This window comes from Palaemon carinicauda, chromosome 45, assembly GCF_036898095.1.
Source record: "Palaemon carinicauda isolate YSFRI2023 chromosome 45, ASM3689809v2, whole genome shotgun sequence".
Lineage (NCBI taxonomy): Eukaryota > Metazoa > Arthropoda > Malacostraca > Decapoda > Palaemonidae > Palaemon > Palaemon carinicauda.
In genome coordinates this window covers 17,233,978-17,246,892 of record NC_090769.1, presented here as the reverse complement: position 1 = coordinate 17,246,892, position 12,915 = coordinate 17,233,978, and the positions used below count along the sequence as shown (strand labels likewise).

Sequence of the window (12,915 nt, the reverse complement as noted above, 5' to 3'; positions counted from 1 at the left end):
GCAGATGTCACATTCGCACTACTTGGAGTAGATTTCCTGAAGGCACACAACATGATGGGAGACGTATTCGGACAGCAACTCATTTAAAGAGACACCCCTATAGCCCACATCACTCAAAGAGTAGCAACAATCTCCATATCAGGACTAGAAATCTCTTGCTTCCTTCAAGAATTTCCCAATGTATTCAAGGATAACCTGAGGCACTATGAATCACCATATTGTCACATATGTACTCTACTCCCAGTGCTCTCATGTTTCAGACAGGTGGCTCAAGATAAACTAGCCCACGCAAAGCAATTATTCCAGGATATGGAACAGAGGGATGTCCTCTGCACATTGTGTCTAACGGAGACGGCACAAGGGCACCCTATGGTAACTACCACCAACTTACGTTTAAACAGTACCATACAGGTACCTCATACCTAACATAGCTTAAAATAACCAGCTCAAAGGGGCAAAAATATTCTCAAAAATTTATCTCCAGATGTGGTATAATCAAGTCACAGTAGCAAAAGAGGATGTAGAAAAGATAGCAATCCTCTTCTGCTTCAGCTCATATACTTTTAATTACAGTGGTTTCAGCCTTCGAAACATAGGTGCCACCTTTCAATGCCTTATGACATCAACCTTGGAGAGTTACCATGCTGTATATTTTACGTTGACAACATCCTGGTTCTCAGCCCAACTATAAACAGTACATCAAGGACATAAGACAAGTCCACAAGAAGCTTAGAGAAACTGGGATAATTTTCTGACAAGATAAATGTGAATGGGTGAAAAATTTGGGAGAATTTCTTGGTCGTCTAATAAATCCCGTAGATGTTAAACCCCTCCCAACTAAGGCCCAAGACATTGCTTATTTCCCAAGGCCAGTAAACGAAAAAGTACTGCAAGAGTTTGCTGGCATGATCAATTACTACAGTGACACCATTTTACACTCAACCTGACTAGAATCATGTCTCATTTATACAAATGCTTAAAAGGAAAACCCAAAACATTATGCTGGTCAGATAAGCAAGAAACAGCATTTTAAGAAGTCATAAAAGCCATCGGTTCTGCTGCAACACTACAGTAGTGTTCTCTCTCCAATAGGTCATTTACATTGATCATGGATGCAAGTAACTTTTTTTTCAGCAAATAGCTATCTCCAGCAAAACAGTAATACTCCACCTTCAATAAAGAACCACTGGCAATCCACTGCCCAGGCCATTCAGCATTTTAGGCACATGCTCAAGGGGTGGTAATTTGTGGTGGAAATGGGCCATCAGCCCTTTGATTCACACCTTCACAAAAGAGGCAGATTTCTGGTCGGAGCCCCAACAGTGGCAATTATTGGCAATCATTACCGTATTTAATGGCTTATAAGACACACCCTCACTTCAGCAGGTCAGATTAAGGAAAACAGTTTTTAGTGTATTAATGCATATATTGTTGATAAAAGTCTAGCTGTACATTGCACAAGCAGAAACATATCATATATTTCTGTGCATAAGACAACCATTAGTACATAGTTTAGCTTTCGTTGTATACTGTACTGAAAAATCCAAAATGAAGTAAATAAAAGACCATTTTATATCATACTGAAACTATTGCTTTGTTTACATTTCATCACCGATCATAACCAACAAACGAACGCATTTACACATCTGTATAAGTTAGCTTTTGCAGCAACAGATGTCTTACCCAGTATTGGTCATGAAATAATAATGTTTTTAATTTTTTCTACTTACTTTATCCTTAGTAATTCAAAATAATTGAAATAAGAGCGATTCTATATTAAGTTTTTCCTAATAAACGCTGCCTAGAACAGAAAATGTTGTTTTGTTTACGTTTCATTGCCAATCATAATGAAAAAAACAAACGCATTTACACATTCAAGCGATAACTAACAATACTAAGCCATTTCCCTAAAAAATTTTACATGGCACATAACAGAAAAGCCATTTTGTTTGTGTTTAGTCAACAACAACAATATTATAAGCTTGTGGTTTAGGGATGTCAGAAACAGGTCTTATAAGAGGTGAACCCCAAAACGTCAGGACTTTGGTTGTGATCTGAGGAGCCAAAGATCATTCAGATCCAACTACCTGCATCTTTCTGCTCAGGTTGTCCACAAGGATGTTCTGCTTGCCTGGAATGAACTGAGCTGAAAGTGACATCTGCCTGTCTTTTGTCCATCTCAGAATCTTGATAGCTAGGTGATAGAGCTGTTGTGAGAAGGTACCTCCTTGTTTTTTCAGGCAAGGCACTACGGTAGTGCTGTTGCTCATCAAGACTACCACCTGATCAGAGAGATCTTGTTGGAACTTTTGAAGGACTAAAAAGGCAGCCTTCAATTCCAGGAGATTTATGTGGCATTGCTGATCAGGATTGAACCATAGCCTGGATGCCATTTGTGGAAAGCAGATGAGTGCCTCATCCTTCCTTTGATGTGTCCGTGAAAAACATCTTGTTCAGAGGTGGCGAAAGGTGAACCCCTTGAGGAAGATTGGAATCTTGCATCCAACAACTCGAGCCTTTCCTATGCTCGGATCCTACAGGAACAGTTTCCCCAAGAAGATCCTTATTTTGAGACCAGCTGGTCTTCAGTTGCCACTGAAGTAACTACACTCTGAAGCGGCCATTGAGGACTAAGCGTTACAGGAAAGCTATGTGCCCAATAGACATTGTCACTGATGTGATGGTAGTGACCTCTGCAATAGAAAGGGATGAGCCACTTCTTTGAGTCTTTTGATTCTGCTTTGAGATGGAAAGATATTTCCTAGTAGAGTATTGATGTGCATTCCCAAATATACTAGAAACTGTTTGGGCTGTAGAGATGACTTCTTGAGATTTACCAAAATCCCCAGATCATGGTGAAACTCAGGAAGTATGTCTTGTTATAGGAGAAATGGTCTCCTTCGAGACTGCCAGAATCAGTAAGTCCTCAATATAATGGGCCCAGGAAGAAACTAGAGTAAAAACCCTTGTGAACACTTTTGATGCTGTCGACAAGCTGAAGCACAGCACTTGAAACTGGTATATTCGGTTGTGCAGACGGCATCTTGGCTACTTTCTAGAGGAGGATGGACCGGCATCTGAAAGTACGCACCTGTCAGGTTCACCATTATCAAGAAGTCCTCTGGTCTGATTGGCTGTCTGACTGTGGCTGCAGTCTTCATCCTGAATGGAGTTCAAAGGGTAAAATAATTCAGGGCTGAGAGGTCTATGACTGGTCTCCAGCCTCCAGATGGCTTTTATACAAGAAAAAGTCGACTGACGAAGCCTGGGGATCAGTCAATGAACTCCTGAAGAGTGCCCTTTTCTAACATAGTTAGGACTTCTGCTTGAAGAGCAATGTCCTTTGCTGATCCCTTGATAAGGGGCAGACGACTTGACGGGTGATGAATCAGGGGAGGGAGAGAGCTCATGAAAGGTATGACGTACCTTGCTCGAGTTGCAGGCATCCACCACTGGTGGTGTTGCGGGGCCGTTGTCCACGTCCGGAGGTTCTACCTCTTATTTCACATTGGCTTTTCTCTTGAAAAGGTTGTCTGAGTTAGGAAAACTACTTTGTGGTGTTCTGCCGTGAAGTATCAGGGAAGAGCTTATTCACTTGCCATTGTGCACCTTAAGCCTTAGGCACAGAAGGTACTGAAGAGGAAGGGCGGGATGAAATAGCCCTAAAGAGCAGAGACTCCTGGCTAGCCTTCCTCCATTCCTCTGCTGCTGCCTTGACTGACTTCGTCCACAGGGAGCATGGAAGGAGAAGAGACAGAGGAGTTATAAAGTAGGAGGACCTCTCTCTTTGGGATCTGCTTCATGAACATAGAGACTATCAAATCTCATCTCTTTAGGAATTAGTTAGCCCACTGGTTGGCAACATTGTGAGCCAGAAACTCAACTGCCCTGGTTCTGGACATAATATTTTTGAAGATCTTGTACAGATTAGAAAGATCTTCATTTTTTACCAGGTAGCCAACTATACCAGACCAGTAGTCCACCCAGGAAGAGGCCTGAAAGGTTGCCCTTACAAATCTCTCTATAACTAAGGCATCGCTCGGAGCAAAGGTGACTTGGTGGGAACCTTTCCTGCCACCATCCCCTGCCTCATGCTGGAAATTGGCTGCCACATTGCCCAATTTTTTATGGCTGTGAACACTAGTTCACACAGAATTTATTCTAGAAAAGAATGAGAGTTTGCATTCATGTCGGAAAAACTTTGCATTTGTTTTACACACCCACCTTCCCCTCTACTGAACACAAAATTTGGTAAAATAAAACTCAGAATGAATGACAGAAATAATACTCTTATCAAACTAGAATAGAAGGAAATTATAAAAAAAAAACTACTATTCCTCAACGACTTTGAAACCAACTATAAGGAAGCACTGTACTGTAACAGAACAAAAATGTTGAATCACTTCTAGGACATAAACATTTGCCCTTTGAAGACATTAATATATGAATGATAATTTGGCCATAAAACTACCACTTCCTACAATTGGGTATTTTATCAATGAGCCTACTAGATATTACTCTAAATATATCTACCAAGCAGTTTTTCATAATGTAAAATATCTAATGATAGGATATAGGGTGCATGAAAAATAAGTTTACTTTTGTGTAGGAACACAATATGATTTTGTGTAAACAAATTACACATCAAATTAGTGCAGTATAGATTTATACAACTCTTACATAGCCTTGAATTTTTTCATCACTCACCTCATCTCTTTCATTGTATCTCTATTTAGCTCAGGTTTCTTGTGGTTCAACTGGATGGACTTCAAGCACACAACAGTACCTTTGTATTTGGCTAAATACTGAAACCACTGCCCGTGCATATCGTATGATAGTGCACTTGCAAGACTTTGCTGTGGGATAAAAATAATTGAATAATGAGTATCTACTTTATAAAATTATATACACAATATTTAAACATATATATGTTACCAATTACTAATTTTTCACACTAAAATTTAATATCGTCATATATAATACAGTTCTTACAACAATGACTTTAAAACTATTTCACATTAAAACATAAATGCAGTACTAGGAACTTGATGACATGCATAAGCAAGCTATTAAACAAATAGGATACAAAACACTGAAAACAACAATAAAGATCAGTATAACCAAGACAACATACTGAAAGCATGAAGTTTGATTTAGTGTCCCAAATCCCAAGTTACACTATAATTTTCACTGCTTTTTAAGAGTTTTTACATTCAACAATCAATTTAACAAATAAGAAATAAAATAATCTCTAACATGTTTCATATGCTATACTGTATTACTATCAAGAAACTAATTTTAGGAATGCTTAAATAAGAATCTATTTGTCTTAATGGCAGGTTATCACTTATAAAATAATACAAATATAAAGATCTGGTTGACCTAAAAGACTGACCATATAATTTAACTCACCTTAGAGAATTAACAATCAAATTCATACAATAAGATTAAAAAATATTCATACAAATGTCACCCATGAAAAAAAAAAAAAAAACTTTCCCTCCAATCATAAATCACATGAGAAGTGTTTTATTAAAAGATCTGTCCATGACTAAACATATGTATGGAAATATCATATTGCCAGAAAAATCAATAATCAAGCACCAATGCTGTAAATATAAACAAAAGTTAAAATAATTTGAAATATACACACAAGAATGTTTTGTCTATATGCTTGTTATTAAATATAAATGTAGCCTACTATATAAAAATGATTAAAGTTTGTTTAATATGAAAAGCTATGTCAAGTAATTCTCCATATTAATTTCAAGTAACTTTTTTATACTAAATCTATATTCACCTCTAGTACTGTGCATTCATAATAAAGTTGATGAAAAACATGAAATAAAAAATAATAGTCAACAACAGGTGTGTTTTCTGTTTCTTTTATGGTTCATACGAACTTGGTGAAATAAATGTACTGTACTTTTAATAAAGAGTTAGAACATTGTAATGCTTACATACAACTAAGTTTACATTTACGTTTTTCCATCAAGAATTATCAATTGTAAAGATTTTCACTTTAATCAATGAAGCTTAATGGTATTGCATTTACAAAGATGAAATAGAAATACATATTTAAAACATAACCACACACATTTATGGGGACTCAGTAGTTAACTACCCACTCATCAGCAAGAAACCAAAATCCAAACATTATGGGAAAATTATTTGAACCTCTTTCTGGAATATTTCACTGGGCCATGATGACATAAAATAAAAGGTTTTGTACCAGGTGATATCTTGATTATGGTGGGTTAGTTACATTGGAGAAAAGGCATGGAACTAAAAAACTTCTCTCAAGAAGCCTTACTGATAATTGGGAAGTTTTCACCCTTAGTAAGGGTGTACGTATCCATGTATTGATGTATATGTGTGTGTGTGTATATATATATATATATATATATATTTTTGGGCTCAAGCCATGGCGTCCTGATGGAAGGTTCCTGTTTGGTAGCTTCCTTGGGTATAAGACTACTAAGATATTCCCAGAGAATTTAACCACAGGTTATCACAGAATTCTAACTTCTGGAGCGAGTATCTCAAAGGTTTCCCTTTAACCCTGGATAGGTACGGTGGGTCGTTTGCGACCCCGAGCGTCAAAAAAAAACAGGTTTTTCTCACGTGACTCACCCCTGTGACTGAATTTGTGGGTGATCGACCTGCAGGAGGTGTCTCCCCTACACGCTCTAGTAGTGTCCAGATGTGCATTGCTGTAGCTGTACTCCTTCCCCGATTTCTGAGACGCGTCGGGGTCGTTCGCGTCCGAGTTTACCCTTCTGAGGTAGTTTGCATAATTATCAAAGTTATTACGTATTATGAAATTGTCGTAGAATGGTGCAACTTGTATAGGTTATCAGTTGTGGAAAGTCTTGGTGGATTGTTTGGCTACCATGTGCATGTTTTTTTTTTTAGTTAAAATGTCGTTCATCACCACGAGGACCATTTTACCGCGAGTGCCCCTTTTTCATTTTTTTTCATTTTTTTGCCAAGTCATTTTTCCGTAAGATATTGCCAAATAGTGTCGTAAAACTTTTGCTTGTTTAGTGTTGGAAAGTGTGTCTAGGTGATCTGGCTACCCATGCATGACTTTGTTTTTGTCAGATACGACGTAGTTATTGGTATATTGGGTATTTAACTGCGGTTACCAATTTCTGTTTTTTTTTCAATATTTGTAAAAATTACTACGTAGTAAGGAATTGCCGTATATTATTCATTTTTTTTTCATGTTTATGTGTTAGAAAGTGTGCCTTGATGGTTGGGCTAACACGTGCATGTCTTTTTTTTTATCTGAGATGTCGTATATTAGAATGTCGGGCATTTTACCGCGAGTGTCCCTTTTTAATTTTTTTAAATTTTTTTGCCAAGTCAGTTTTTCGTAAGATATTGCGAAATAGTGTCGTAAAACTTTTGCTTTTTTAATGTTGGAAAGTGTGTCTAGATGATCTGGCTACCCATGCGTGATTTTGTTTTTGTCAGATACGACGTAGTTATTGGTATATTGGGTATTTAACTGCGGTTGCCAATTTCTGTTTTTTTTTTCAATATTTGTAAAAATTTACTACGTAGTAAGGAACTGCCGTATATTATTGATTTTTTTTCATGTTTATGTGTTAGAAAGTGTGCCTTGATGGTTGGGCTAACACGTGCATGTCTTTTTTTTTTATCTGAGATGCCGTATATTAGAATGTTGGGCATTTTTCCGCGAGTGCCCCTTTTTATTTGTTTTGCATTTTTTTGCTTAGTCATGTTACCGTAAGGAATTGGCAAGTAGTGTCGCAAAACTTATATTTTTATAGTGTTGGAAAGTGTTTCTAGATGATCTGGCTACCCATGCCTATTTTTTTTTTTAGCCAGATATGGCGTATATATAAGTATGTGTTCGATTTTCCTGTGATTGCCTTTTTTTCGTTTTTTCCCATTTCTTTCAAAATTACTACGTACTAAGGAACTATCACAGAGTAATATTTCATTTATATGTTTATTTGTCGGAAAATATGCCTTGATGGTTTGCCTAGCACGTGGCTGAAATTTTTTTTTTCTGAAATGCCGTATATTAGAATGGCCATTTTTCCACGAGTGGCCTTTTTTATTTGTTTTGCATTTTTTTGCTTAGTCATGTTACCGTAAGGAATTGGCAAGTAGTGTCGCAAAACTTATATTTTTATAGTGTTGGAAAGTGTTTCTAGATGATCTGGCTACCCATGCCTATCTTTTTCTTTTAGCCAGATATGGCGTATATATAGGTATGTGTTCGATTTTCCTGTGATTGCCACTTTTTCGTTTTTTCTCCTTTCTTTCAAAATTACTACGTACTAAGGAACTATCACAGAGTAATGATTCCTCTAGATGTTTATTTGTCGGAAAATTTTGTTTACTTTTTTTTTTGATTGAATATCATCAAATTTTTTTAGCTGAAATATTGTTTTACATTTTTTTTTCGATTTTATTTCCCTTCAAAAAAAAATTTTTGGGTCAGAATTTTAATTTTATAGTCGTAAAATAATCGACAATTATCCAGCAACCCACCAAACAATTTTTATGCATATCCAATAATAATTAGATTAGTAAATAACACCTTGAAATTGACATACCCTTCCTACATTTCAAGTGGCAGATTAGGGAGTCTGAGTCAATGTGGTTGGCGGCCATTTTGTGGACATATCCGAAGCGTAAGCTGCCCTATCTATATATATTCTTGTTCCCTATAGAATTTGTGATATTTTGGTATATTTTTACCTGCATAAATATCATATTATATATTAAATATATGTATTTTTTAACGAAATTTCCAAGTACTCAAAAAATTACCTTTAGATATGGCCCCTGATATAAATGTAATTTACAAAATAATGAAGATTTTTTTACATATTTCTATTTTAGGATAACATATGTTTATTCCCTAAAAAAATTAGCCACTTCCTATTTCATTTGGGTACCCAAAAAAATTCATGAAATTTGGACAATTTTTTTTGGCCAAAAAAAGTTACCCTTTTTTTCTCATTTCAGATCTTCACCTCCATGGGTCTGACTTCATCCAAAATACATCAAGATGTGTCCTAAACATTCAAGAATCAATTCCTAAAAGGATTTGTGTATATATGTATAAACTTTTTTTTTATGAATTTTTATGTCAGGTCTTTTTTTTTTTCTACTTAATTTTTTAAAATATTTATAATAAATAGTTTTTCTGCAGATGAGTAGTATTTATCTTTACAGTTGTTTTAAGCATTCATTGAAGTTTTTTTTGGCTAAAGAAAAAAGGAGGTTACTGCAAAAACTGATTTTTCAAGAATTTTTTTTGGCGTCGGGGTCGTTCGCGTCCGAGTATACCCTTAAAGGGGTGTCCGAGGACCGTACCTATCCAGGGTTAAGACATCGTAATACAACAGGGGACACGCATGTCTGAACGTGCCACATAGCTATCTCCACCCCGAACAGAGTTAATGCTTCGGTGTGTAAGGACTGAGAATAGCTGGGAGCCGTTCCACAGCTAATCTCACTCGTGGCTACTACTGATACTCGAGACGTAAACAAACGGACGCCATTGCTCTAATGACGTCACGCGCGTCTTTATCCTTTGTTTAGTAGCTGCCCTACTTAGACGGATTTTCCCTTGTGTTAACTTTATCGCTTTGCATCTTCGCTATGTCGTTACCTTCAGCCTCGCCTTCTTCTGGAAAGTTGAGTACAAGGTTCCAGTATTGTTTAATTAAGCTCTGGCCGTAAAGTAAATATTATTTTGCGAAATAATTGATGTTTTGTGGCAGAGCTGTGCCTCTACCGGACCCGCCATTTTATGGCGTCGTTGTTGTTTTGCATGTCTTATTTAGTTAGCCACAACAACGCTTCCGGCATTATATACTAATCGAATACATTAGTTTATTTAGTCTTCATAGCTAGGAACTTTTATATCGTGTTTAGACGCTTTTATCGGTCATCGATTGACCTCATACCAGTCGGCTACTATAGCCCCCAGGCCAGGAGCCTACATACAAGTGTTCATGCATGATTTATTAGTGATCCTAGACTAAGTTATGAAGATAGTGGCATTATTATTTTACAATACTTTTGACTAGTGATGCAAATGTTTTCGCCTTCAGGGACCATATAGGGGATAGGCTAGTCAGTGATTCTTTCTAGCCTAACCTAACCTTAGGACCCCTATATGCTTCCTTCATCCCCTGCCTTGGCATTCCCTCTATTTAGCCTTGATCCCTTTTCTGAGTAAAGGGATTAATTGTCTAATAGAGTATATATATATCGCCTCTCAGTCCTCCCTAAAGGAATGAACCCCCTTTAGGATTGCGTCTGAGAGTGAGGTTAGGCTAGCCTACCTCTATGGCTAGGATAGTCTATGACTTTCCTGCGATAGCGATATGTCTTCTTCCTTGCCTAGTTCAGGACTTTTAGCCCTGCTCTAGGTCGGGTTAGGAAGGTTTCTCTGTTCCATGCTGAAACTGTACTCTTGCACCGTTTTAGCCGATCAGCCTGATCTTAGGTTAGGGAGTGTTCTCCCTTCCCTTAGTGGCCGCTCTGGTACAGAAACCCTTCCTGGGAAGACCTCTCTCTTCTCCCTCCCCACCTATCTCTTGTATAGCCTAGCCTATGCTTAGGTTAGTTTATACTCATCTGTCCCCTGTCCTACAAATCCTCCTTAGGGTGGATGAGTAGGGCTACCCGAGCTTCCCTGTGCTGTCCGCTCTGGTACATATACCTTCATAGTGTCCTATAAGGTTAGTTACTAGTGTAGTTCTGCATAGGGGAGTCTCCCCCCCCCCCCTCTTGGGTGTTCCCTAGTCCTCCCTTGGACTACCTGCTCCCGGTCCCTAGTGACCCCTGCTTATGGATGCTAGAGCCTGTCTCTATCATGGGTACACCCTCTCAGGGAGGGGGAGGGATGTCTGGAACCCTGACGGTACTTCCTGCATCCTTTCCCCCCTCCCCCTGTCTCTCTATCTATCCGGGTGCCGGTCTCTTGCCGCCTCTACTGTCGGCAATACCTGCCTCCCTCTTGGTGACTTCCCTACCCTTGCCGCCAGCCCCCCGTGTACCGAGGGACTGCCGGCTGCCGCCGGCTACTACCGGCGGCTCTCCTACTCCTATCTAATCGTCCGCTTGCCGGTCGATCTCCGGAGTGCCGGCATATACTGCCGGCAACCCGATACTACCTGTACCATCCTTACCCCAGTCACCAACCTGGCATCCTCCGGCTGCCGGAGCCGCCGCTCCCTGCCGGCGTGCCGCCGTTGTGCCGGCGGCCGCCATCCTGGTATCTAACTGACTTTGAAAATTGTCTGTTCTAGTGCCAGAATCTATGCTGGAGCGAGCTCCGGCATGCCGGCGGCTTGCCGGATGCCCCGGAGGCGTCAAGAATACTTGCACCCCCTCACTGTAGCTATCATAAGTCTAAGATAGCCCTACATAGCAAATAGATGAGCTGCTTTGCTTTTGAGATCAGTACCTAGTACTGCTCTATTAGTGATCATGCTGTCTCTTTGCATTCTTCTAATTCCAGCATGCTATGTGCATCTTAGCACGGCTGGTTGCCAGAAGCAGTTACCTTTAATGAGGCCTTCTGGCTCTTAACTGGGAACCGAATGAATTCGATCCCAACCTTGTCCTTGGCTTTCCATGGAGTTCCAATATAATGGGAATCCTAGGAAACTATATCCAATGATCTCGGTCATTTGGATTATCCCAGGACCAAGCTTATGGTAACCAGCCGGGCGAGATGCATGGAGCGTGTTCTCCTTTACTGTTTCATTCTCTATGCATCACACCTTCTTTAAGTTAAAATTAATGATTAATATTAACTTAGTTTAAGAGCCATTCCTATGACTCCCCCATACTCATTTTCTCTTTCTTCCACAGGAGGAGCAGATGAAGTGTGACTTCGCCTTCTGCGCTGTGAAACGCCCGCAGTTTTACGGGCATACGGCTTGCAGGACTCACGCCCCTTGTGCAGACAAGAAAGGGGATTTGAAGTTCTGGAATCCACTGGATTGTACGGTCTGCCAGGCCTACCTAGTTGAGGCCTTCCATAACCCTCCCTCAGCGGAGGTTAGAGACATTGCTCGTGAAAAGCTGCGCAAGTGGGTGCGTGGCTTTCAGAGAAATGCTACTGGACCGTACCTGGCCACCGAAGAACTGAGGTCCCTGTTGTTCCCTAAGGCCTCCCCTGACTCAGTGGTTCCAAAAGAAGCAATCCCCACTGTCCAAATTACGGTGGAACCTGATGTGGTCATGGCTCAGTCCATGCACGAGTGTCGTTTAGATTCCGAGGATGATGAACAGATCTCAGACGTCTCGGAAGACACGGAGAAGACGCTTATGGCTCAAGGAGCCGAAGAGGACGAAGACAAGGTGGAATACACCGAGTCGGAGCTTGGAGCTGCTCCCTCGTCCATCCCTCCGCCTACTCCTACACCGACGGAAATGTCCATTCCGTCTACCTCCTCGACCCCGGATCCTTCCTCTTCTACCCAAGAACTGATCCAGCTGATTAGAGCTGTCATGGACGACAGACTGAAGGAGAACCAGGAGTCCATCAGGTCAATGATTGGATCCAGAGAACCGAAGAAGATTTCGGTCAAGGATCTCCCAGCTTGCTCTCATGCCAACCCGTGGAGGTATGCAGAGCATATGGTTATTGCGACCGGCAGGATCTTTGTTAGTGACAAGATCGGCACGGTCCCGTTGGAAGATGTGGAGTTCTTCCCAAGCTTCGAGGCCTACCCGGACTGTTACGTCCGGCTTCGTTCCGAACCTGCCTCAAAGGAGGAGACCGAACCTAAAGAAGAGATAGTGTTCGATCTCGCAAAGGCCCAGGCTATACTAGCCTCCGCATTTAAGAGCAGGGGCTTTACCTGCTCTAAGCTTCCTGCCTTGAGCAAGAAGCATCCTACATATGTC

At 40.0% G+C, this 12,915-nt stretch overlaps 1 protein-coding gene across 4 annotated transcripts in view; it reads right to left on the bottom strand.

Moving 5' to 3' along the window:
• LOC137635001 (receptor-type guanylate cyclase Gyc76C-like) overlaps positions 1–12,915 on the bottom strand; it is a 236,639-nt gene that overhangs the window by 47,782 nt on the left and 175,942 nt on the right. For all 4 annotated transcript variants that reach the window (XM_068367603.1, XM_068367605.1, XM_068367606.1 and 1 more), the window contains one exon: positions 4,708–4,856. In XM_068367603.1, coding sequence (XP_068223704.1) covers positions 4,708–4,856 — 149 coding nt within the window. The remainder of the gene's footprint in view (positions 1–4,707; positions 4,857–12,915) is intronic.